Genomic DNA, 27,691 nt, shown 5'->3' on the forward strand with positions numbered 1-27,691 from the left:
TGATGCGTCCTCCGAGTGTGTTGTCTAGTGAGGATGTGAGGTCCACCTTCATCTATCGATACAAAACTCAACCGAGAGCTGAATTTGACTTAGAGGCTTACTTACTGAAGCTCCTTGGGAGGCCCTTTAATTACCAATTATCCCGTCATTGGGTGCATCCCCCACCAACCAGTTACACCGTCCCACGCCCCGCCCCTGAGCTTCATTGCAACTTCGTCTTCATACAAAGGTTGTCAACCCCCTCGTTATAATAACTCACATTGACCAGTTACGCACTGGAATAGAGGAAACTTAACTGAACATTTTTGAACACTTGAGGGCGACAGCACTATTTCTCAAACCGCGGGGATTTTTGATGTTCACTTGCAGATTTTGCACCAAATTCATGTCAATTTTTTGACATTTTTTAGACGCTACAAATACTAAACATTGACAATTTCTGGTTGCATTGATTTATCCAAAGTATTTAAGAACAAGAAAAATACAAAACCGGTGGTAGAATTAATGAATTTTGATAAAAATGTCGATCCATTTTTGTAACTGACTTTCTCGATGTCAACTTCGTGCTGCGGTAAATACCATCAGCCATCACGGACCAAGGATGACATGAACGATGTCTTCACATTTCAATAAGTTTTCCTGGTGACTGGTGTTGAATGTTGATGACCAATCTTAGTCAGAATTACAGATTCTGGACATGGGCAAGACAAAGAAATCAGAGGTTGGTGAACGATGTCTTTACTTCTGTTCTGTATTTTTTTCTAGGAATGCACAGTTGAGTTTTTTGAGTTTCAAATAGTGTGTACATTTTTGTAAGTTGATCTTTTGACTAACGGATTATTTTGATCGCCATGAAATGTAATTGAAGTGTGAGTGTGTGTACTGTAGTGTAAAATAAATTGTAATATTTAGGAGTTCATAGTTCTGGCCTTATTATTAACAATATATTCTGTACCATGCAAAGTTATAGGAACACGTTGCCTTAGATCGGTTGAGTTGGTCTTTGGTTTTGAAAAGCGTTTGTTACTGTTTGTTATAAAATGCATATGGGTAGAAAGATGTTGCAAAAGTAGAATACAATGATCCACACAAACATGCCTCGAAATTGCACGGTTTTCCTTTTACCTCGTCGACTAACATGGTTGGCCATTTAATTTTATGGGAGTCATAATCACTAATGACCGACCTAATAGTTCGCACAGTAATAAAAGGAAAACCATGCAATTTCGAGGCAAACTTGTGTGGTTCATTGTATTCTACTTTTAAAACCTCTTTCCAACCATATGCATTTTATAAAAAAAGGGTTACAAACGCTTTTCAAAGACCAACTCGTCCAATCCAAGGCAACGTGTTCCTTTAAGTATTTAGACATGTTAAGAAGGCTAGGCACGCTAGGCCTACTGCCTACCATTGAGCGCTCAACTTTTTTTGTTTTGAAAATGAAATGACAAATTTAAATTAAAGCAAAAAATGCAATTTCTACTTTGGCATGTTTGGTCAACGGAGAGGAGATTTGATTCTCAGCAAGTGAAGCCCACGCTAGTTCCTCTCTTGGGATCATGCACTGCTTGAAAAACCCCACTGTTTAGCAGAAACTGTCTTGACTCAAACTGTCCTGAAAGTTTGTCAGTTATGCAACCATAACACTAAACAAAATTCAAAGCATAGAGCGAGAAAGACAAGTCAGCTGCTGGTATCTATCTTTAACTGGTTGAGCACCGAGACAATTCAATCAAGATCATGGCAGTCTGGAATTAAATTATTTGGGGTTAATTAAAGATGTATAAACCCTCAATTTGTTCTGTCTTCATTGCAGGCTGTTGGTAACATCAAAGGGCAAAAAACCCTGAACTGTTTCTTTGCAAAAAAGGTGAGTTCCCTTCTCAAGCAGGCACATATAAAAGTTTTACCCATTGTGCAAGCGCTAACTCTTGAATAAGGTGCATGGCTAACTAGACCAGCATGCATCTCATTCCACGCCTATCAAGCACATTTTCAAGTATTTGCGATAAGTTCTATCTAGGCCCAATTTCATGGCTCTGCGTACCATTAAATTCGCAAAGAATCCTTTGTTACATATTTTGCACTGCAATAACCCAAATAATTTTTGTTTCCAGCCACCAGGTGGGCAGTCTAAACTGTTTACTCAAGTTCAGCCTGGTGCAAGAACCATTGCTCCTCCTCCAGTCACCTCCAAATCTTTTCATAGTTTGCTAAAAAGCACAGATGACTCATCTGATTTCCAACCACAGAAGACATCAAAGAGCCCTAATAGCCCCAATGTTAAACTCACATCATCCAAAGGCTGCCATCAAAGCAAAGAGAGACATTTGGGCAGTCATAGAGGAAACCACAAGGGGAAAACAACTTTCTCTAAACTTCCAAAGACATTACTGGAAACTCCCCCAAGAAAGGTCCATTACACTTCTGACAGTGCTTCCAAAAATATTGAACTTCGGCAACCATCAAATGTTAGCCTGGTACAAGTGTCTAAAACCAAGTTAGTCCAAGATGCCAAGGGAAATAACAACAGCCACAATGCCCAGGCTAGTAGTTTCCATGACAACACCAACGATCTCAATCAAGGAAGTCAAGGGTCTCAAATTACAGGTTAGTTAAAAAAACTAAGTGTTTTGTTTACTGTTTCCTTTAAAATAACAATAAGAAATTTATTTTTGATGCTTTGATTTTGCTGTCAGTTTCTGAAATGAATGTTGTTTTTCCATATAGTCATCCCAGAAACTCCTGAGGCAGTTCTTAATTCCAAGAAAACTCACAAGGTTTCTGCCCCTCTACCAGACGACGATTTGACACCTCACAGAAACCTCAAGTCTCCATTCTCGATCTTTGTTCCTGAAACACCAACCAGTGCTGGTCATCCACAACAACGTAATAAATCCATCAGCCGCCTCAGAAATGACAGCAACTCAAAGAAGCTCAGCCGTAAGCCCGACTTCCAAAATGCAGAAAGATTTTCCAGCAGAACTGACAAGATTACATCATTGAAATCACTTAAGAAAAACAAGAAATCCTGTCTTGAGGATGAAGGGACTGACTTACTTGCAGAGATGCTGCAAGAATTTGCTGAATCCTCAACCCATACCCCAAGAGGAGGTAAGAGACTGACCACTCATCCAGAGCTTCCGTTAGGAGTCAGTTGGACTCCAGCCACTCTCTGTGAAACTGAATGTAATCATATTACAGTTGAAGCAAATCCTGTCAGCTCAACACTGAACATAGAGCAAAAATCAAACATTAATACCAGCGATGCAATCCAAGACTCCAGCGACAGTTATGTTGCAAGAAATATTTTTGAGGCTGAGTTACCTGTGATTGTACCTCAAACAGAAAAGCAGAACGTTGACCTAACTGCAGGGCCACCTACTACTGGATTGGATCTAAAAGATAACATAAAACAAACTATGGATCCGTTAGAAGAGATGCTTCAGGAGTATTCATCATTAGCATCATCTCTGGCGATCAACTCTGACAAGAAGATTCCTTCCAGATTGAAAGCAAAAAGTGGTTCCTTAGGGGAGAGACAGGTGTTCCGTGCTCGAAGGCCATCTTCAAAGCTCTCAAGGACCTTCCGTAAAAACAGCCGCAACTTCAAATTAGGCCCAAGCCCTGCAAAAAACACCATACAGCGTGACCATGATGAAAGCTTGATCTTACCAAACGTAGATCAAAACACAGATGATTTAAATTCTGTCTCTTCAGCGGAAGATGAAAGCGATAATGATACTTTCATCCCAAGCAGCGTTTCTTTAGAGGAGGATTTATTTGCTTCAGCCACCAAGAAAAAGATTAAGAATCCTTTTGCAGTGAAACCGTCCAAAATCAAATTGAAGGCCATGGGATCAAATCAACAGAGCAAGAGCCAATCAACAACAGCGGCTCAAAGTAAGTTAAATATGCGAAAGAGATCTCCTACTAAGGGGAGCTCACCCTATGCAAAGCGGCTCTACACCAGTGGTGATAAACAAACCATAGAGTCATTGTCTGAAATGATAAAGTCGCCACTATCAAGTACCGTAAAAGATTCAAGCAGGTGTCCCCCAAATAGGAATACTCAGCATATCGGCTCTTCTGTCAAAAAATCGCTTTTTCAACAAGAAAAAGAGAATCTCTATGACAAAGTTGATTTGTCACCCTCAAGAAGTAGTACAAGTCCTCAGAAACTCACAGACAAAACCAACATTGAGATTTATACAGGGACCGAATCTTCTAACATGAGGAAACAGAATTCAAGACAGGAATCTGATGAAGTTAAATCAACAGCATCAGACAAGAAGATAAACATAGACACGTGGGCCAGTCTCCCCACTGAAGACTCGGACTTGAATGTAATGAGTGTTCCTACAGATGGGGGCCGGGTCAGCAGCTCACAGCCAAACATTGGCAATCAGCCAAGTCATGGAGCTGATGAATTATGGGACGGAGAACTCAATGATTCTCTTTTGGCCGCAATGGATATGGACTACTTTGGAAATGATGGCATGTCTGAGGTAAAGAAACAGTTTATAATTCTGGAAAATTAATTTAGTGTTACTTTCTAAATTGTCAATCCAATCGCAACAAAGATATTCATTGTTCTTGAAAATACTTTCTTGGGGAACAGCAGTTTCCAGCTGCTTAAGATGAAAGTGTTAATTCATTTCAGAGCTTTACAATTTTAAGCATTGTGACCGTCAAAAGTAATGGGATACTTTTGGGGACACTAGGTGGCAGCAGACTTACCAGGTAAATTCATTGTTCTTTTAAAAATGCTCATCCCTCTGGAAACAATGGTGTGTCTGCTGCCATCTAGTGTTCAAAAGTTTCCTATTAATGCAGGTCAGGTGAATTAATAAGAGATCTAACTTCGGACCAATCAAAACACAGATATGGAAAGCTTACATCACTGCACGTTTATCCAATGAAATCGCTCTACTAATGAAATAACTGGTTCTGTAAAACCAATACCACAGGGAACCAGTCTTTTTTAATAAGAAAAATAACTTTAATTTATTATTGTAATATTGTGATTTTATGTAATATTTATGAAGGAGAAACTGGAGAGCCTTGAGACTAAAGTGACAAGAGATTTCAGTCTTCTCTCACCATTTAAAAGCTCATCACAGCAGAAGGAGATTTCGCTGCCAGTTGACTTGAATCGATACAAAGTGATTGGCATCCAGGATACTGGAAGGTTAGAATAACTCCTCATTTTATTTTCTGGATTCCTTTGTTTTTCCTCATTCTTTTATTTTCTCTTTCTTCCATGACATTGGGAAAAATAGATGCATAATAATGGCGGTATCTTATTGGTAAGTTAAGGTGTCATGGGTGTGTATCTGCGATTCCAAAGCTGGCGTATAATTGTGTGTAACTTAACCAAAAATCACTTTCATTAAAAGTTTTTTCTTAAACTTTGTTAAATTTTTCTTGCATAAATCGCCAAACAAAACCTAGCTCAATGCAATTCCTTAATCCTTTTGGTAATTGGTAATCTGTAAAGCCAGTTTGTATAAGGTGGGTGTGGCTTCCACTTGAATAACGTCACATTTACAAACAGAATTACACTTGACTTTGATCTTCAAATGCACCAATATAAATCCATCGTTTCATTGCATTGGCTGTCTTCGGTAGGAGGGGAAAGGGGTGTAGGATGGGATAGGGGCAGGTGGATTGCATTGAACATTAAAATAATCCTTTATTATTTCTTCTCCTGCAGTGAGAAACTGATACAGTTGATGTGTCTGACCAAGCACAAACAGAAGTCATGTAAGCTGACAGGTTCATGGTAAATATTACAACCCTTCTGTTCTACATTTCTGTCAAATTCTTTTGTATTTCTCATTTGTTTCCCATCTGTCTGTTCATATATCAGTCTGTCTGTCCATCTGTTTTTCAAATGTAGTCAAATACTGATGTTACATTTTGCAGGTTCAATACACTCCTTCATGAAGGAGATGTCGTGGCCGTTCATGGGAAGTTTGACTCCTCAGGGATGTGCACCGTAGACCAGCAGAAGAATTTCTTGGTTGTTCATCCTGATCTTTTACTCACAGGGACCAATGTGTCAAGGAGTATCCGTTGTATGAGAAGGTAACGACAAATCCCCTTTTTCAAATCAGTTTGACCTTTCATTTTATTGTTCTGGAATGGTTACATTTTTTATTTGATTTCTCAAATGACTCGGGAATTGATAAAGTTTACTTATGAGGCATCCTTCTTTTTATTACCAGAAATATATGATAGTAATTCATTGTATACTTTTATATTCTACTTATTTTAGGTCTTTGCTGAGTGACAAATTCAAAGTGAGTATGATATACAGTCATTGCTTGAGGTTCTTATTTGCTGTGGAGTTCAAATTGGTTATTTATTTTTGGTTCTTAGCTTCAAGTGAACTTCACAAAAAGCTTTCAAAACTCATAAGGAAGTGAGAAGATCCCATTCTAGGTAACCTCAGAGGAGAACATCATAGTTCTTGACTGTGCATTGGCACTTTTTATTCAAATGATTTATTTGTTATTGATTGTGTGTGGTTGTTGATCTTCTTTAATACAGGGATTGGACTGTGCCAGTAAACCAATGTTGCTTGGTACAATGCTCCATGAAGTGTTTGACAAGGTAGGTTCAAGTGATATCACTTGTGAGATCCTTTAAATATGGAACAAAGCTACCCTTCAGAGTTTATTTCTAATTTGTTTTTTTAAACTTCACCAATATTTAAGCACTGTATACTTTCCTGAGTTCTGTAAAACCAAACATGGGCAAATATCACTTGGGTGGGATTGAACCTACATGTATGACCTTTACATTGCTAGAGCAGATGTCTTACCACTAGACCACCGAGCTAGCCCTGTGGTTAGAGGGAGGCAGTTTGAATTCAATATTTTACCAGCAGGTACTGCAGTGAATTTTGTAGATTTAACAAATTAACATCTTGTTAGTTGATGAGGGGCATTCCATAAATATATATTATTAGACAACAACATTATTTTCTCTTCTGCAATGGCTGTCTGAAAGTTCCACTAGATTGTTCATTAACAGTATGTGTTCTTTTGATGGCAAACAATTCACTGATTAACTTTGCTAAGTCTTCAAGTTATTTTATTTTCTTGAATTTCGCTTTAGGCTGTAGAAACAAAGAATTTCTCTGAAGAAAATCTTTTGAAAGTTGTAGACAAGGTTTCTCACCGGCTGCCATACCTCATAGACATGTAAGTGTTATAAATATCAATTAATAATTTGTTCTTTATTCTCAGCTAAGAAGCTGAATTGTGAATGACATAGCTACCCAGGCATATAAAAACGCCTGTGGCTGCTAGCCACATCGACCCATATAATTTTACCTCTGATCACGGCCAGAGATTGAGAGCATTTGGTGTTTTCAGTGGAAGGAAATCAAATTGCTGAACAAAAACTCTAGTCGCACAGTAGAGAACTAATATTTTATCTTTATTGTTAATTTTTAAGCAGCAAATGTTACTTCTGCAATGTTATAAAGTTGGCTGGTGATGCTAACATTTTGATTCTACAGAAATAAGACGCATCTCAGGAGTGGATGGGGGTATTGATGATTGCTGGATTTGTTGTTTTTCATTTTTAGGTATGCTATTGGAATGACGGAGCAGAACGTTCTTCAAGATGCTCAGGAGTACATTGGAACAATGAAGAGATGGGCTGCCAGATTCCTTCAACCTCATCCCAAACAGAGCGCAACGGTGGATATCAAAATGTAATATGCTCACTTGTCTCTTGTCAAGATCCAAGATATGTTGTAGATTTTTCCTATTTTTATTTTAGGATGGGGTAGGGGATGGGGTTAGTTCTGAAGTACACTTATTATCATGGGGTTCAGATTTGCGGCGGTAACCAATAACTGTTTCAGTCAATGGCCAGTGATCAAACAAGTTCAACCAAAACAGTTTTTGGTTATGACCGTCAAAATGTACCCCTTTGTTCTTTGCTGTGGGTAAATTGTAAATTGATTGTCAAAGTGAAACCTGTTGCATATGAGTGATGTAACATGTGGTAGGCGGGGCAGGATGGGGGTGGGGTGCTTCACCAAAGACCCAAAGGTAAATAAGTTCGAAAGAATTTACATTTAGTGAACAATTTTAAACGCCCCTGTGATAAAGTAACAGTTTACTTGACATTTGTTTCCTTCTCAGGCCTGGTCAGAATCAGACCGAGAAATTTAGCGTCTGCGTTTCTCGTATTCAAGATATTGAGGAAACAGTCTGGTCTCCACGATGGGGGACAAAGGGAAAGGTGGACCTGACTGTAGAAGTAAAGGTAGGTTAAAAGAAGTAGGGTACTAGACTGCGCTGAACTACTGGTGGAGTGATGCGGAGGGTGTGTCTTATTTATTAATGTGATACACATTTTGACGCCACAGCTCTGTTTACACTGAGAATGCTCCACAGAAGTTTAGCACGAGCCAAATGTTGCAAATTATTTGTTTTGAATGTGTGTCGTCAAAGTTTGTATCCCATTTGCATTTGCAGAAAGTATGAATCGGCATTAGGCCAAAATTTTGCCTCAGAAATTACTTAATGTTTGCAACTAATAGACAAAATTGAATTGCATGTGAACACTGATGCTTTAAAGAGTCGATTGAAATGAATTTGCTACAGATACATCCACAACGATCTCAAGGATCCAAACATCAGATGACAGTCCCTCTGGAGCTCAAGACTGGTCGACAGACAAACTCCATCGAGCACAGAAGCCAGGTATGAAATTGCAAACTTTCATCAATTCATCTAGGATTATTCTTTGTCTGAGAATCTTGTGTTTTTTTCCTTACTAGACAACAGAATAAACACAAACAAGTTGAGTGACGTTGGCCATTTCCTCTTTTTGCAAGAACAAAGTTGTATGTCTTGAGTACCATAACATTCTTTATCAGACGAAATTTGGAATTGCAGCCATATTGATCCTGTTCTTGTGTGTTGTGATTAAGACAAGTTAAGTTTATTTTGATTATGAAGCCGATAGTTAAAGTTTTAGCTTAAAATGACTTAATTGAGTAGCTTTTCAAGAAAGAAACACCTATCTTACAGATTCTTTTAGAGAAAACATTGACTATAATAACCAAAGGAATGTTTGTTGGTACCATGTCTTAACCAAACATCGAGCAAAATTAATTGAAATGAAATGCTTTCCGTTATGTGATGTTGCAGTTGGTGTTGTACAGTCTGATGCTAGGAGACATCCACAGTGGTGCATCCAGTGATCTTGGGATGTTACTCTATCTTAAGACTGGAGCAATGATGGCTGTCCCTGCTACACACATGGATAAAAGAGGTCAGTAAGATGGGGAGTGGCCACTAGAGAAGATGGGGGGGGGGTTGCCAGGGAGAGAAGATGGGGCATTGCTGAGGGGAGGATGGGGCATGGCCAAGGGAGAAGATGGGGTGTGGCTAAGGAGTGGGGGATGGCTAAGAAGCCGGAGGTGGGGGGGGGGGGGCCTGGGTTGTACAAAGAGGGGAAGATGAGGAGGGCCAAAGGGGAAAAGATGGGGGTTGCAAAGGAGGGGGGGGGAGGATGGGGGAGTTGCCAGGGGAGGAGGGGGCCATGGCGAGGGGGGGGGGGAGTGGCCAAGGGGGGATTCTTCTCAATTATATTTTTACTTCTCTTAATTCTTTTTTTCCTTGTCCTTTGATCAGAGCTAATTCATCTACGGAACCAGCTGGCCTATTATCTATCCCTTCAAGCCAAGTTGTCGAACGATGGTGGATGGACATTACCGAAACTCCCAGACCCCATTGAAGACAGCTTTACATGTGGGCACTGCGCTCATGCGGTGAGCTGCTCACTTCTTCAAGGGTAAGACAGTTGCAAAATATTATGCGCTAACTTTGTCTTTAGTTAATTCCTACGCGATGGGAAACAAACTGCTACAGAGGTCATGTGATTGTTATGGAATTATTAGACGTGCTGCTGCAATTTTTTTTTATTGTGCATTTAACAAAGAAGAAGATGTAATTTTAGAAGAGAAAGGTTTAATGTAAAGTCAGACTGATTTATTGCAGGCTTGGAAATACACTGAGGCCACAGAAGCCATTGACTCTAGTGGTCTTGGCCTTGGTGCCCCTTGAAAAGTTTCCCATAGACTTTAAGATGTTTCATTGGGAGTGTCCCTTGCAAAATGATAAAGGCCTTGCCCTCTCAAATATGACGTTCCAGGCCTGTATTATTAACGATAGAGAGTTCTAACTTCAATAACAGCATTGATGCGATTCACAGACAACTAAATAATTACAGGCGATGGACATGAAATGAAAACAAACTAAAACAATGAATGTGAACACAACAGATTGTTTTAATGTAACAAGTGAACACTAAAATCAAGATCAATTTGAAACTTGAAATGATATCAAGAAATGTTCATTTGCTGCCATTTTAACTAATAATATTAACAGGCATTTATTAAGGCACTTTTAGACATTGTTTTAGAACACTATTTTTCCATACTTTAATGGATCTACAACGTCACACATCAACCACATTCACTATTAACATGAAGAAGTTTAGATATAAACTGTGTGTGTTGCACATAATATCTTAGTACAGGCTGAACAATTATTTTACAAGGACACTAGGGTGATTTTCGTTTCAAGCTGTGTGATCAACGTTTAAGTGCTGTCTCTTTTAGTAAAACTGCCAGAACAAATTCTCAATGTTTTGGAAGATTACCTTAATGTGATTCAGTCATTTCAGTTCGTCGTTGTGTGCTTCAATTGGTATGTTGTCATAGTAACGGGGGTTGTAATGAGAAAAATAATGTTATAATTACTGAGTGAATACCTATTGCAATACAGATTGAGCTGATTTTCGGCAAATCAAAAATAATTGAGCAAAACCTTGAGAAAGCTACACTGTTTATTGTGCCACTCACTTTGCTTTGACAAAGCTTTTGTATTGTGACGTTAGTCACTTGCTAGCAAACTGCAAGGCCCAATTAAATGAAGCTGTTTAAGCAGGAAATAGTGCTTAACAAATTTCTTTGCTAAGCAGAAATTAAGTCGAGCACTAGCCACAACAATTCAAACTTAGGTAATTTAGGTTGGTAACGTGTTTCTGCTAAACAATACTGTTCTGTGCTAAGCAAGTTTTGTTGTGCTTTCAGGCTTTATGAAATTGGGCCCTGATCACTCTTTAAGAAAAACTAAATGCTGCTTAGCAGAGAATGCTTGTGCATAATTCATCTAATTGCAATCATTGATTCAGGCTTTAATATTTAACTGTGTTTTTATGGCATTTTGGATACAATCTTGCCAAGACGTTTGTACCTTATCGTCACATCCAATCGATCATCTGTTTGCATCTACAATTGGTTGTTAGAGTCTCACTGGACTGCCCTTTTTAAGGCCAGTCAATTGCCATAATCAAAATCTTAATTAGAATGTAAATGATACAAAGTAGCAGTGCAGAACAAATTAATCAAATATAGCCTTGATTTTCTGTATAATTAGACAAAGCCAAATTCTAGGTGTATATTAATCACGTGACAAGGTAAATGTCTTCATGAACAAATGTTGACCATTAATCTAATAAATTTATATTTTCAGTTCTGTTGAGTATCAAAGTGCAATCACACATGACAAATGAGATCCATCTTCTTAAAGTGCAATCACACATGACAAATGAGATCCATCTTCTTAAAGTGCAATCACACATGACAAATGAGATCCATCTTCTTAAAGTGCAATCACACATGACAAATGAGATCCATCTTCTCCAAGTGCTTGTTCAACTCATTTTGATTCTGATATTGTAAAACAAATTCTGGTCCAGTACAACTTTTTGAGCTACAAGCGCTGCAGTATTGTGGGTTTTCCCCTCGAATGTGAGCACGGAGAAGGTTATGGGTTTGAATCCCATTTAAGTAACTAATAAGAAAGTGGTTTTATTTTTCTTATAGGACCATGACAACAATGAGTTATAGTTACCTCAGATAATTATATTTGTCTATCCTACAAATATTTACATAGCAATAATCGCACTTGATAATTACTTCACACATGTATTCCATGGCCAATAAAACTAGCCAGAAATCTAATCATCAAGTAATGATTTATCGTCCACTCTGTTCTCCTGTTTCTGACTTGATCGGAAACCTAGTTCCTCCTAATTCAGTTGTAAAATTTAAGATTCCCTGTCCAGAGTTGTGTTACTCACTCATATTCATAGTAGACACAGTTCTCCATCACACTCTTCTTATTAGCATCGACCTGTGAGATGGTGACATTGTTGAGTTGGCACATCTTCCCAGACAGATTGAAGGAGTGGCAGTTGGGATCCTTGGAGCAAGCCAGGCAGCACTGTATGGGGTTTTGGATGATGGTTTCCTTGAAGGTGTGGCCAAGCAGACAGTAGGGTGTGGCTTGATAAGGATCAGTGGTTAGAGTAAAACAGCGAACTGGTTGAGTACATCTTTTGCGTTCACATAAGAAACGTCTCAAAGATGGTGGAGAGCATTCAAGTAAATTCCACTCACCTAATTTGTACATTAATACAGCACAGCCACAACCACTGCCGTTTACTTTGGAATTTTGATTGTTGTAATCATTTGGATTGAGGCATGTCCAGTGGCCACCATTGTATGTACATCCCAACCAGATATTCTTTCCCGGGACTGTTTCCTGTATAAGTTCTTTAGTCAAATTCCAAATGAACTCGTTTTCAGACTTTGAGTTTGGTACTGCTAGGTCGCTTCCAGCATTGAGACATCGCTGACGGGCAGCATACCAGTCCAGCCTTGTGTCGGTTACCATTTCATAACAGGATTGACTGAATTCATGCCATCCATACGGACATCCCGGTGACCCAATCACATTCACTTGTAAATGGCTAACTATTATAAGCATCATCCAAGAAAAAAACATCGCTTTGTAGTTTAACTGCATCACTGTCAAACAAAAACTGGTATTCAGTTGTTCCAGTTCGGACAGGGATTGAGATGTTGATGTTTCACTGTCGGAGACTGGACTGTTTTTGCATCAGTAGGAGATTAACTCTATATATTTTTAATTGTCAATGCTCAACTCAAGGTCCAGGTGGATTATTTTTGAGTGCTCATTTATCTCTTTTGTTTTAAGTGTTACCATAACACTACCATAACACTACCATAACACTACCATAACACTACCATAACACTACCATAACAACCAATGAATTACTAAGGTGCCATTTCTCAAATTACAATTGGCTGTATATAATATCCTAGTGTTGCTATGGCATCTTCTTAAATAAATTGGTCATTTCATTTTTCATTGCTATGTATATTGTTATTTGTACACCTTTTTACAGGCATGTGAGACCTCCCCCCTTTCCAGCTGATTTCCTCTTGTGGGGTTTTGATTTTTTCTTTTTTCTTCGTTTTCTTTGTACAAAAGTATATGAATATTATCTTTTTCCCTTGTTTCTCTTGGCCTGTTTTCTCTTTTTCTCTTCTTTAATGGATAGTTACTCACATGCCTGTTTATACTACTTATTGTCTTTTCTTTTCATGATTAAATTTCATGAAGGTGTTTGGAGTATAAGTTTATGTGATACACTCATGTACACAACTGTTTACAACTTCAAAACATTTTATTTTAATCTACTTCTCTAGCACTGAGGGTACTGTTCCCCAAAGCTCCTTGGAATCTAAGACCCCAGGGGTTACCAAAAGGTGGAAATGCTTTTATCTAAATTTAGAGAATATTTTGTCAGGGATAACTCTCACCACGTTATTGAGAAAAGAGAGTCTGACAATAAGATTGCAAGTTTATCACAGAGATGTGTTTTTTTCACTCATTCATACTCGTAGTAGACACAATTTTCTCTACTCATTGTGTACTTGTCATGATCAACCTGTGAGATGGTAGCATTGTTGAGTAGACACTTCTTCCATGTCAGGTTGAAGGAGCGGCAGTTGGGATCCTTGGAGCAGGCGAGGCAGCACTGTATGGGGTTTTGGATGTGGGTTTTCTTTAAGGCGTGGCCAATCAGACAGTAGTGTTGTTCTTGGTGAGTAGAATCTATTGTTGGGACTGGGAAACAGCGAAACGGAGCTCTGGGGCACACCTTTTGCTCACACAAGACATGTTTTTCATCATCACAGACAGGAGTTCCCCATCCAGCAATGCTGTAGGTCATCGTCAAACACCTATCTTCCGTCCATTTTAGTTCTTTATCACTCAATACTTCATTACTTTGAATGAAGTTACTGTAATCCATGTCTTTCCCATCCATGCATTGCCATCCTACTGTCCCAATAGGATTAGTGCACCCTAGCCATATGTTCTGAGCTTTGTCAGCTGGAAAATGGTCTCTCTGCATAGTCCAAATGAAATTGTTCTCGCTTTGGGAGTTGACGACCACTAAGTCAGCGTCCATATCCATGCACAGTTGACGAGCTGCTTCCCAGGTGTACATTGATGTGGAATTGGGCACTGCATAGCAAGATTGATCATATTTGATCCATCCATCGGAGCAGGAAGTAACAGTGTATACTACAGAGATACTGTCCAGTATCAGTAGCATGAGTAGGTTCTTGTTATATTCTGCCATTGAGAAATTTATCACTTTCTCTAAATCGGCTCAAATTTTTACACCTTATTCGTCATTCATCTAGTTTGGTACTGATAGACTTTGTAACTTTAGAGCAGGTTTATACCAACTTGCCATTTAATGTGTTTGATATGAAAGTGTCCATGAAAAAGATCAATGTTTCATCATTATTGCAGGTCTGAGACAAACCACTCTGCGGTCTAAGATCAATGAATAATTTCACTCATCCCTGGATGCTTGGTGTTGACTGCCTAAACCAATTACTTCAAACCCTACTTGTGAGGTTATTGTGATCTGATGGCCATGTAATCTATTATTGAATCAAAACCCTTTAAGGAGATTTTGTTTAACTGCTGGCTCTAGATTTCATTGATTATCATTTTTTTGTTTGATGGGATGGAAAGCTGTTTCATCAATACTCAGTTTATAGTTCATTAAAATAGAGAGTCTGTAAAGGAAACGATATCGCAAGGTGCTTTTTGTTTTGGGGAAATGGTTTTTCTCATAAACATTCACCCTTTGAAAATGAAGATTGGTTTACTTCAGATTTTAAATCAATCAGTCCTCAATATTTTAACAAAGTCTTGAAATACATCTTATGGGTTTGGGAGGACGTCTTGGATGAAAGGATGTAGATTTTTTAAATGAATGAGTCTTTTGTTATAAACATCTATCTGACAGTTGCTAGATGAGGATGATATCTAAATTCATAATAGATACAGTTATTTTAACTTGTCAAATACCTGTCGACTTGAACCTGGGCGATGGTGGCATTATTGAGCTGGTACATCTTCCTATACAGGTTGAAGGAGCGGCACTTGATAATTACTTCACACATAAACTCCATGGCCAAATAATACTAACAAGAAATCTAATCATCAAGTAATGATTTATCGCCCACTCTTTTCTCCTCCTGTTTCTGACTTGATCGGAAACCAAGTACCTCCTGCTTCAGTTGTAAAATTTAAGATTCCTTGTCCAGAGTTTTGTTACTCACTCATATTCATAGTAGACACAGTTCTCCATCACACTCTTCTTGTGAGCATCAACCTGTGAGATGGTGACATTGTTGAGTTGGCACATCTTCCCAGACAGGTTAAAGGAGCGGCAGTTGGGATCCTTGGAGCAAGCCAGGCAGCACTGTATGGGGTTCTTGATGATGGTTTCCTTGAAGGTGTGGCCGAGCAGACAGTAGGGTGTGGCTTGATGGGTAACAGCAAAGCAGTGTAGTTGTAGGGTGCACATCTTTTGCTCACACAGTATATTTCTACTCCAGTTACAGCTTATTAAAGCCCAACCTCCAGATTTATATTGCATGCCACAACACCCGTTCTCCAGCTGGCGATTTGGGATATTTTTGTAGCCATTCTTAAAACTATCCACAAACTGCCATTTGTCACTGGTTTTATTATCATACCTGCAGCCAAGCCACAAGTTATGTGGAGTGGTATCTTCTGGTATCAGTTCCTGCTGTAAGTTCCAGATAAAGTCATTTTCAGACTTAGAGTTTGGTACGGCGAGATCACTTTCTAAACCCAGGCATACCTGACGTGCCTCATCCCAGTTGACTGGTGTATCAGTGACCATTATGTAGCAGGATTGTCCGAACTGCCTCCAACCAGAAGGGCATCCTGTTACAGCTTGAATGCTGATTAGGCACAAAAATACACCCACCAAAATAGCAGTCACTTTTAGAGCCATAGCTTTTGGATGCAACTGCATTAAATTCAATCCATAAAGTTTCCTTTCATCTGGTATGTGTTTATGAAAAATCAAAAATGCTGCTAGATGTTTCTGGCATAAATTCAGCACAAAAACAAGTAAAATGTACTTGAAATTGCATCTTTACACTGTAACATTGCAAAGTGTCCTCCTCAAATATAATGTGAGGTAAGTTATCTGCAGTCATAACGAGTTTTGTGACAATCCACATGGCTTTGTGTGATAGAAGCACTTTTTATACTCGGGCGTTTCTCAATTTCTAAATGGGTCATTAAATAAGTAAATGGTTAACCTTCATCATCAGTCTATAATCCCAGCGGAAAGCATTTAAGAGCAGTTTGATCACTAGTCTTGGAAGGCGTGGCTTTGCTCTTTCCAAAGCACGGTGGCAATGGCAGTATGCAAATCCCAACATAATCAAATGCACAGTGGCAATGGCGCAGTATGCAAATCTCAACATAATCATCTCAAAGCAAGAGATGATGATGACGATTTCACAAAGTAACAGGCATGTTAAAATGCATTAAAGGGGGATACATAATTGACATTGGAACAAAATGCATGTATTGAGATGGGTGCACTTTATTGTATTGATTATGATGTTATTTCATCTTTCAGCATGATTTGGTTTAAACTCAACTATCTTGTTTCAAGATGAGAGGTGAACAAAAACAATTATTTGACTTGCTTGTTTCTTCATAGCAGAGACAATGAAGTTCTGCATATTGCTATGGTTTGTTTTTGCTGACATTTGCAGTAGCTATTATGAATGTTTTACAACGTGTTTGTCAAGACAGTAATTTACTCTGTTGCTAACTTTTCCAATTTGATATGTCAAACTGTTATACTGTGTTCAGTAACAAGCATTAAACTGATTCTTATTAAACCCAAAAAGTTGACTTATTTCACCTCCTTCCTCAGGTTGGTTTAAATTAGCAATTAATGGACAACAAAAGGACTTTACCTTGCAATAGATTTCTACAGAGCAGAATACAAACATTCAGAGCTTAGATAACTCTATAATTAAATAGAATAAACAGAAGCCGGTAACCGTCTAAACAAGATTCAGGCTTACCATGCCAATACACACAATGTTGAGAATAATTTTGTCTTCCCCTCATACCTTATGATGACAAATGATTGTCTTCAAGAAGTTCCCAAGTACATGTATCTAGCAATATTTGTCAAGTCTTATGACTTTGGAAAGGAAGTTTGCTTTGCTTTTGGTTTCTTCTTACACCTATCTTTGTAATTGTTATCACTTCTATGTGAATCTGTAATGACCTAACTGAGTTACATTAACTCATATTCATAGTAGACACAGTTCTCCATCACACTCTTCTTATTAGCATCAACCTGTGAGATGGTAGCATTGTTGAGTTGGCACATCTTCCCAGACAGGTTAAAGGAGCGGCAGTTGGGATCCTTGGAGCAAGCCAGGCAGCACTGTATGGGGTTTTGGATGATGGTTTCCTTGAAGATGTGGCCGAGCAGACAGTATGGATGATTAAGATCCTTGGTGGTTTTACTGAAGCACCGAAGAGAGGCAAGGCACTTGTTTCTGCTAAGCTCACAAAGAACACGTTTCTTAACTGTAGAGCAGTTAGTGCTGCCCCAGTATCCAGAGTATTTCCGAATGGTCAAACATGTTCCATTCATCAACTGTTTTCCAAGCTCCCAATTCTGGTACTCGGTTCGATCGTCACCATAACATGTCCACTTCCCAGTTGCCTCTATGCCATAAGTGCAACCCAACCACATGTTTTTGGGTAGGCTGTAACCTTTCAATATGTCCAATTGCAATTTCCATATGAACTCATTTTCCATTTTTGAGTTTGGTACTGCCAGGTCCCCTCCAGCATCAAGACATACCTGACGGGCTTGAAACCAGTTGAGAGGTGTATCAATGACCATCTTGTAGCAGGACTGACCAAACTGCCTCCATTCATACGGACAGCCTGTAGAGCCAATTGCATTGACCACTACCTGACTGGATATTACACAGAAAACCCCAACCACTAAAAGTCTTGCGAGATACATAGCTTTATGTGGCGTACCAAACAATCGTAGTATATTGCTGTTCAACAATGTTCTGTAACATTTTGAAGCTGCCAAGCAATGTAGGTAATGCTTGATGCGTAATTTGCAGCATTGCACTTTGGAATAGAACTTGAATGCTAATAACAAATTAACAAGGTACAGCACATAACACAAAGAGCATGCAAACCCAAAACCATCTAGCTTTGTTTGCATCTGATTTGTACTATAAATGTGACTTAATTAGGCAATAACTGAAGGAGTTATTAGTATGTGTCTGACTTCCTGCAGATTGCTTTTTTGTAATTTTGTCCTGGTTATTTATTAACTTTTGTTGGTTTCACAACTCCATAAAGTCACGCAGTCTCAACATTAATTACTACACCTGACAATGTCAAGATTTCAGACTTTGCTTAGTAGAGCAGGTAATTTTTTAATTCAACGTTGTTGTTTTTTCTTCAGGAGAATCGAAGTGTTCAAGTGTTCGCATTTTGAGATTAAATTCGCTTGTTTATTTGGCTTTTTTTTTGGCTGCACACATCAATCATTTGTCCTCTGCTCATGCTTAATATTTCATTAATTTGTTAATTTTCTTTTTTTGCTTCTCAGGATTGAGTCGGATCAAGGCTTGGTCTCTGATCTGAGTGAAACAGGGCGCCACTTCTTTGCTGAACAGATTAATCACTTGTCTTCTGCGCATGCTGAGTATTTCAAACATTGGCATCTACTCTGTGCACTGGAGAATATTGCCTCTGAGAAGAGAAACCAGACTAAACACATATGGTGTACAGATGCTCTGGAGAGGTATGGTAACCGGAATCCTTTTACAACCCTCCTTGCTATGTGAGATGACCTAACCATTCAAACCATTTAACTGTCAGGATTTGTAGGCTGGAGTAACTATGTGTAGAACTCTGTGTATTTTGCAGATGCATTCACCACACGATATCATAGTTACAGATTAACAAGGTACAAAGAGCAAAAGTTCTTGCAATAATTTGTAGGCTTATGTTTATAACAAATTGCAATTGATCATTGCAGGTGTGCATTATTAGAAAAATCAAGTGAAATATTTGTTGATGTCATCTGCACGTATCAACAAAAATTCAGGCAAAAATGTGTGGCAGTGAAAATGCCAATACTTTCATCTTTAACCACTTAGTGGTGGCTGTCAATATTTAATAGCCCATTCACTCATGCTTAACATGAAACGCTTGGTACTAAAGTCTCCTATTCGTTTACTATAGTGTCCACGTACAGACACCATAAATAATTAATAATGTTAAGTTTTGCAGACACTCTGTCTCGCTACCGTAAATGTTGCAGAGTACCTTCCACTTACCATGTATTTATTATTAATGGGGAGAGGTTGTCAGAGAGAAAAAGACCTTTTCATATTTCTAATTTGCCCCTGGTTCACAATGACCATTTGGCAAATATGTTTTCTTGTTGATCCCCAAATGTGTTTTCTTTGTATGCAGCTAATGCGGAATGGTGAAGTCAATGCAAGAATTGCTACTTGTAATTCTAACTTCCTTATATCGGAAGTCTTCTTGCTGTACCAAATTATTTTAAAATGAAAAACCACTGGTGACTGAAGAGCAAATCACACTTTATTCAACAGTTGCTTTGGGTTTAAATTTTACGAATTCTGTAGCACACTAAGTATTTAATTTTTGAGCAAAGTAACTTAAACAATGTCTTACTTTCTACCCCCAATCCTCAGCATTACTCAATGACTCTCTGGTCCCTCAACACCAACATGTTTGGACTTGGGCAAGATTGGTATGCCTGGCCCAGTGATAAGTCATTGTCGTTTAGGCCTACGGTCCTCAATCCTCTGCTATCATACAACATCCTGCACATGATTTGAGATGATTTGGGCCTGAGGGTTATTTTTTTCACATTTCTAAGATGTTGTTGTTGTTTGTTTACAATTTTAGGGAGGAGAGGGGAGGTGGCAATTGCTTGAGTAGCCTTCAGCTAGCTGGATGTAAACACAATAAGACTCAAGAGTCTTTTCATATCAGCTTCAAACGACAACAGGGTCATCAGAGGTAATCACTGACAAGAATTCAAATTAAAAAAAAATATTGGTTATTTGAGGAAGTTTCAATTATTTGGATTCTTCAGATATTGTTTCAAGTGTTTCGTGGTGTGAATTGGCGGGATTTTCTCCTTGATTTGATCAACACTTTAAAACTAATGGAAGACAAAGATTGTGACTAAAATACTTGAATGTTTAGTTTTCTTGATGTGCTGATGGAAACGTGCTGGGGGTGGGGGGTGGGATTCATCCCAAGACCAAGACGAGACCAATACGCAGTTTGCAGGATTTGACGCAATATTTTGTTCTATCTTTCCAACCAGCCAGTCAATGTTTGCAGGATTTGACTATGACTCCCTCGGTGAAAATAGAACGCTCCGGGGATCACCTCGGGAGTCATAGTTTTAACCATAGCACTCGAAGCAGTCAATATTTTGTTCTATCTTTCCAGCCAGCCAGTCAACGTTTGCAGGATTTGACGCAATATTCTGTTTTATCTTTCCAGTCGGTCAATGTTAGATTTTCAAGTGTCTCAGGGTGATCGTGTTGCTGTATCAGTGGAAGGAACAAGGAAAGTTGCAACCTGTACAGGTTTTATTGAGAGTATTGGATCTGAAGAAGTCACCATCAAAGCAGACAGGTAACTAAACTTACTGTGAGGGCTACAAGTAGTCAAAACTCCTTTTATCATAAATGTTGTTAATATTTAGCTGTTTTTTGTGTGGGGGTGTTTTTTTTTCCTTTTTTTTTTTTTTTTTTGTGCTCTCCTTTTGCAAATATCCAATAGAATTTGTACACACATTTTGTTCCCCTAAAGTCCTGCTTAGCATTATATGAAATAGTTAGATGTTATTTCAAAGCTAAGTCTTAAAAATATAAACAGCTTAATATCCTGAATTAATTAACTTAGTTATGATGACCTGAATATTTAATCAGTTGATCTTCAGATCACTATATCTCAAAAGGTCTGCGCCCAATCATCTGTTTATACTTTTCCTGCAATACTGTAGATGTGGTTGTTGGCCTAAAACATTGTGTGACATAACCATGACATCATTTTTAACATAATTTTACCTGTGTACAAAACAAATGTACCATTATCTTTATTTTGTATTGAGAACACAATAATGAATTCTATCATATTCTAATTTTTTTATATATTTTTTTATTAATCATCTTTTGTTCTATTCATTTCAGGCCCTTGGTATCGACCCAAAGCAAGCCCGTGTATCGAATGGACAAAGATGACGCATACAACAACATGGCTTCTAGTCTTGTTAACTTAGCCAAATTAATGCACAACGATGAAAATGCGTAAGTTATTCATAACAAGATAATACATTTTTTTTTTTACCTGAGAACGGCAAAGAAAAGTTACTGTACTCAAAAGAGTAGAACAATTTTTCAAATAGTTTTTCAGGCCTTAGCTTCATTGTTCTGTTCTTGGCCTTGGTGCCCTGCAAATGTTTCTCATAGACTCAATGCCAAGACCACTTTTTTATATGACCCAATTTGTATCAATAAGTTTTGTGCAGATTTTTGAGCAACTAAATTGTTAATCTAACAATGTTGTTCTCTTAGAGTAATTGTAAAGAAACATTTTGATTATGGTTATATTTTATTGTATTTTTTCAGTTGTAGACTTTGTAAGCTTGTCGTTGATCTGAATGAACCACAATTCGATAGCAATTCACAAGTGCCAGAATCTGCAAAGAAGAAAGGTAAATCATCGTATCAGACCATTTTATAACCAATGCACACACAAGATTGCGGGTTCGAATCACACAGTTGACTGTTGGTTTTACAGTACCTAGAATTCATAAGTATTTTCAGTCGAGCCGTCTAGCAAACCGAATACAAGTCCTTTCATTCATAGAGTGTGGGTTCGAATCCCGGCGTGGCTGGTCTTGATGTGACTTGAGTAATACATTTTTCCATTATTGCTTTGTCCTTTGTTAAGCCCAGAGTACTAGGACAGGATAGTGTAGGTTGTGTCTGTGTGTAGGAGAAGCCAGAACACTACCATGGAAGAGAAGTAATGCAAGCACCCTTGTCTACAGGTTTCACCAGACTTCTGAAAGTGATTGAGTTCATATTGAGCCATCCTTTGTTTTATTATCCGAAATCAATACTAACACCGATAATTATAACAGCTCGTAAATTTTGTTTAGGAGAAGTTGAGGCTTTTGCCATCAATCTGTGAACATCTAGTTTCCCCATCCAGTCTTAATGTTTTTAATGTGATTTTGTTTTTCCAGTGGCTGATATTCTTGGCTCACTGAATACTGACCAACAGAGGGCCATTAATGCAGTTCTTAGATGTCAAGATTATAGCCTGATTATTGGCATGCCAGGCACAGGTAAGATTCTAGATTCATGTCTTGAGTGAGACTCCTTAAAAATTACTGTTGTTTTTGTATTTTTGGTTCAACCCATCTGTCTGTCTATCCCTAATGATTGCGGTTATGCTGTCAACTGTTCCATTTTTGTCTCCTTTCTCATAACCTTTCATTGTTAATCTTTTGTATCTTCCTTTTGCTCTCTTAATCTTCTGCATCTTCTTTTTGCTCTCTGCTCCTTGCTTTTTCTCAAAGATGCTAGTATATGTGTCAGGCCTGGAATTTCATATTTGAACATGTTGAAAGGGCAAGGTCCTTGAAGTCAATGGTAACTTTCTGAAGGGCACCAAGGCCATGACCAGGGGCCACGGAGACCATGACCTCCGTAGCGTGCGTGTAAATAAACCACCAGGCCTGGGGTGTGTTGCTAATAGCTAAACGCTACAGATATCAGCGCATTGGTTTATATTTTCCTATAACTTTATAATGAACATGAAATAAGTTTAGTTTTGGATTTTTGTTTTTCCTTGTCCATAGGTAAAACTACGACTATCGTTGCATTGGTGCGCATTCTCTGTGCATGTAATCTATCTGTCCTTCTCACAAGCTACACTCACTCGGCTGTCGATAACATCCTTCTTAAATTAATCAAGGTAATTAAAAATGATGTATTAAAGTAACTGTCCTCTAAATATGCTTTTAATTTTAATTATTTAGTACAAAATTATATCCTTAGATTTGAACACATTTTCATGAAGCTGTCAGCAAAAAATATTGTTTATTAAGTTTATTTCCTAAGCAAAACTGAACATAGCACAAGTCACAACAATCCAAACACTGCTAAAAATGGTTATCTTGAAACAAGAAAAACATCTTATTTTGAGAAAATCTTCTTGTGTCACTCCCTAGAAAATATTTTCTAGGGAGTGACACAAGAATAATTTTCTTAAAATAAGATGTTTTTCTTGTTTCAAGAATACCATTTTTAGCAGTGAACCTTTTGAACATTTGACCTGTACCATGTTCTGCTAAGCAAGATTGTTATGTGCTTAGAAAACATTATGCTTTCTTTGTTGTGAATATTTTCTTTGTAGTTTGGGATTTCACCTTTGAGATTAGGGTCAGAACATCGAGTGCACTCTGACCTTAGGTCATATTCAGAGCGGGCTGTGCTTGGTACTTCAAGAAGCGTTCAACAACTTGCATCATGCTTTGAAACTAAGGTGAGTTGACATCAGGAGATGTCTATTTGTCTTCACTGTTTCAACCCTTGCTCTGAATTTGACTCTGGTCTTGGGTTCAAATCTCACCCGAGTATTATGCCTATTAGTTGTTTTCACAGGACAAAGAGTATACACTGCTTTAACACACATTGGTTCGAGCGTAAAACAAAAACATATTTTTTATACCGATGCAAAATCAATAATAAGACTTGACCCTAATCGTATTTGTCCCTCTTCTGCTTCTATGCTACAGCTTGTTGTGGCCACAACATGTCTAGGTGCTAAGCATACACTTCTGACTCGACGTACATTTGATGTCTGTATCGTTGATGAGGCATCACAGATAAGCCAGTTGGTGTGTCTTGGGCCACTGTTCCGTGCCCGGCGCTTTGTCTTGGTTGGTGACCACAAGCAACTTCCTCCTTTGGTACAGAGTAATGCAGCAAGGTAAATGAAGGGTTTTCATTGGCTTTCTGTTCATTGTTTTGGGTCTTATACGATCAGAGCATGTTTGAAACGTTGAGTCGTTAACCACCGGTTCATTTCAGAGCCAACACTACTCAAAAGAAATATTCTTATGGTGTGACCGCAAACCTCTCTTACTGTAGTTAGATACAATTGCAAAGTGTGTATTATTTTTATTGTCAAACATTGGCTGATGTGCTGGAAAAATTATTGTTTTTTCATTATTGTAGGAAGGGGAACCAGCAGAGACATAAACTCAAAGTGGATATTGTTTCGTAAAACGATATTAAGTTGAATTTTATGAGTTTACAATTCACAGAAATGTTTTTATTAAATTTTTTGAAATATTCCTCAGGCAACTTGGAATGAGTGTGAGTCTGTTCCAGAGACTCGGTGAGCGCCATGAGTCGACCCCATCAGCAGCAGTTCAGCTTAGTCTACAATATCGTATGAACTCTGACATTATGAAACTCAGTAACACACTGGTGTATGAGGGCAGGCTACGATGCGGTAACGAAGCTGTTGCTACAGCAAAGCTTAACCTGCCTAACTGGAAAAGGGTCAAGATGGTAAGAATACTGACAGATAAACAGATTGTCTCATGGTGTATCGCAAACCTTTACCCAATTATGGTGGATGTGACACTTTGCATGGTGGAAGTATTAGATGAGGTTTGTGATGACACCATGTGTAAATCTCTTTTGAATAGTGGTGGTTCTTGTCAGAACCAACTTTATCTTATTGTACAGCTACTGAAAAACCTTCAAATCTTTCTCATGTTTGCATTTGTCTTAAAGATGAAGTTTGTAGCATATTCCTGATATCTGCTTTTGTGTGTGTTTTGATTGTGAAAGGAGCTGACCAACGATGACGGTGATAATTCCTGGTTGATTAACGCAATCCAGCCATCCACTCCAGTTTGCTTCCTTACCACAGATAAGGTACATCTCACTCAAACATTTCATTTATTTATGTTTCGCTAAATGAAAATATAATGATTTTATTGATTTTGCTTTATAAGAAAATTTTAAACGTGGGTGAAACAGAGATTGATTTGTTATTTTCTGACAGGTCAAGTTCCCAGATGAAGCAGATGAGAAACACACAGTAAATAAAGTAGAGGCTCTGCTGGTTCAGCGGCTTGTCAACTGTTTGAAGAAGGTAAGCAAGCTGCAACTCAAATAAGACTAGCCTTCCAAATTAGACTTACTAGTTTGAAATAGTAGTGAAATGTATATTGGCTGACTACAAATCAAGAAAAAGACTGTTGTGTACTCCTCCACAAGGTTGAGAAAATTAAAGGAATGGTTCTAAGATGTTTTAAGTTTGAAGGAAACTTGTAAGTGCATTGTGATTTTATGGCGTTTATGTTAGAACTTAATATCAAAAATAAACCTTTTGCACTTAATGTATTTGTTTTGTTTATGAACAATGACTGACATAATGTCTGGTATTTATTACACAGTGTGGTTGTGCACAAAGTGATATAGGAATCATCTCTCCATATCGTAACCAATGTAAGCTGCTGGGAACCATGCTAGATGAACACATTGAAGTCAATACTGTCGATAAGTACCAGGGAAGAGATAAAGAAGTCATCATTGTGTCATTTACCGCAAAGGACGTAGAGTCTGGGGTAAGAGTTTACGTTCCCCCTCCCTCCCCACCCCACTCCACCCTAGGACAAAGACTCTTGGGTAAGGGCTTAACATCCCCCCTCCCCTCTCCTTGTCCCACACCCACATTTCAGCACCTTTTCTCCACTTGCCTGAAATTCTGAACCAGCTTGTGTTTTCAAAAACACCTTGCATTGGCGGCCATCGTTGATGAAACGTGCACATGGGAAAGGCAACCATTGGCTGAGTAGTCAAGGTGGTGGTCAATGACGTTATGTGCAATCCATCTATAGTTTAATCTTACAGGTACTCTATAAAAATGAACTTGTTTTTGAGAAGATGGTGGCTCTGAAAAGAGCTTATGGATTAGATTACTTCAAAAAGCAGCAGTAAATCCATTGCTGTTTGAATTGTGAGCATGTTCAGAGGTGTTTAAGCAAAAACAAATTACCCTGTGTGTCTGCTGCCACTGATAAACATTGACTGGATACAGTAAATATAATTATCAAATTTACAAAGTCAGCTCTGAAGGGAAAACGAGAGATTTTTTTATATTTAAATCTTTAGTTCTTACATTCTTATTAACCATTCCTTTTTCCTTGATTTCTGGGTTTTTTTTACAGAGTGGTTTTCTTTTGGAGGATCTTCGACGTCTCAACGTTGCTTTGACAAGAGCTAAACATAAACTCATTCTGATTGGCTGTATCAAAGCACTCAGTAAATATGGACCAATGAGGCAGCTCCTAGAATATCTGCAATCAACCAATATGATATCCTTTTATTTTTAGTTGAGAGAGTGTTTAGAATTTGGAGGTTGTTTTAATGCCTGATGGCAACAAACATTAACCATTCCTTTACAAGAAATGCACTGTTTAAAAACATGTTCCATTAAAGGCACTGGACACCTTTGGTAATTGTCAATGACCAGTGTTCTTACTTGGTATACCTCAACATACATGTATGCATAAAATAACAAACATGTGAAAATTTGAACTCAATTGGTTGTTGAAGTTGTGAGAGAATAATGGAAGAAAAAACACCCTTTGCATAAGTTGTGTGCTTCAAACAATACTTACCCTTCGCATAAGTTGTGTGCTTTCAGATGTTTTAATTCGAGACCTCAGCTGTTGTCTTGAATTCAATTCAAATATTTTAGTGAGAAATTACTTCTTTCTCAAAGACTACGTTACTTCAGAGGGAGCCGTTTCTCACAATGTATTATTCTATCAACAGCTCTCCATTGCTCGGTACCAAGTAAGGTTTTATGCTAACAATTATTTTGAGTAATTACCAATAGTGTCCAATGCCTTTAACTTGTTTATTTGATGGAGATTGAGTATTTATGTCAACTGTTGATTCCTTAACTTGTGTCTTACATGGTGACCCTCCCATCAGATGTATGCAGTAAGTCCAGTCAATCTTGAAGTTGGTCTCCACAGAGTGTTTCTTGAGGCATTCTGCTCAGAGGGTAGTATTTCATAATTAGAGACTTCCTTTTGTTCTGGAGAGACTTTTTCAAGTTACTGATTACAGACTATCAAAACCGTCCAGCTTGATGCTCAAGTGCCGTCCAGACAGATAGCGTGTTTTTTACTGAAAGAGTGATACATATTCTTGATTCCTTTTACAGAAATCTCAAAACTAGAAAGAATTGTAAGCCAAAGTTATTTATTATATTTTTCTGAA

At 38.2% G+C, this 27,691-nt stretch overlaps 2 protein-coding genes across 2 annotated transcripts in view; both read left to right on the forward strand.

Moving 5' to 3' along the window:
* LOC139940055 (1-phosphatidylinositol 4,5-bisphosphate phosphodiesterase delta-4-like) overlaps window positions 1–27,691 on the forward strand; it is a 194,005-nt gene that overhangs the window by 125,725 nt on the left and 40,589 nt on the right. The gene's annotated exons all lie outside the window — the stretch shown is intronic.
* Window positions 16–27,639, forward strand: LOC139940121 (DNA replication ATP-dependent helicase/nuclease DNA2-like). The gene is made up of 30 exons (XM_071936367.1): window positions 16–721; window positions 1,817–1,870; window positions 2,118–2,610; window positions 2,731–4,508; window positions 5,049–5,191; window positions 5,717–5,785; window positions 5,929–6,090; window positions 6,281–6,305; window positions 6,556–6,618; window positions 7,126–7,211; window positions 7,601–7,729; window positions 8,166–8,289; window positions 8,631–8,729; window positions 9,180–9,303; window positions 9,666–9,825; window positions 18,925–19,119; window positions 20,259–20,372; window positions 20,868–21,002; window positions 21,560–21,676; window positions 21,998–22,083; window positions 22,621–22,722; window positions 23,239–23,354; window positions 23,796–23,924; window positions 24,178–24,371; window positions 24,745–24,958; window positions 25,244–25,330; window positions 25,461–25,550; window positions 25,855–26,025; window positions 26,629–26,775; window positions 27,382–27,639. The coding sequence occupies exons 1-30, from the start codon at window positions 698–700 to the stop codon at window positions 27,427–27,429; spliced, it is 5,478 nt and encodes a 1,825-aa protein (XP_071792468.1). The 5' UTR covers window positions 16–697; the 3' UTR covers window positions 27,430–27,639.

Source organism: Asterias amurensis, chromosome 7, assembly GCF_032118995.1.
Source record: "Asterias amurensis chromosome 7, ASM3211899v1".
Taxonomy (NCBI): domain Eukaryota; kingdom Metazoa; phylum Echinodermata; class Asteroidea; order Forcipulatida; family Asteriidae; genus Asterias; species Asterias amurensis.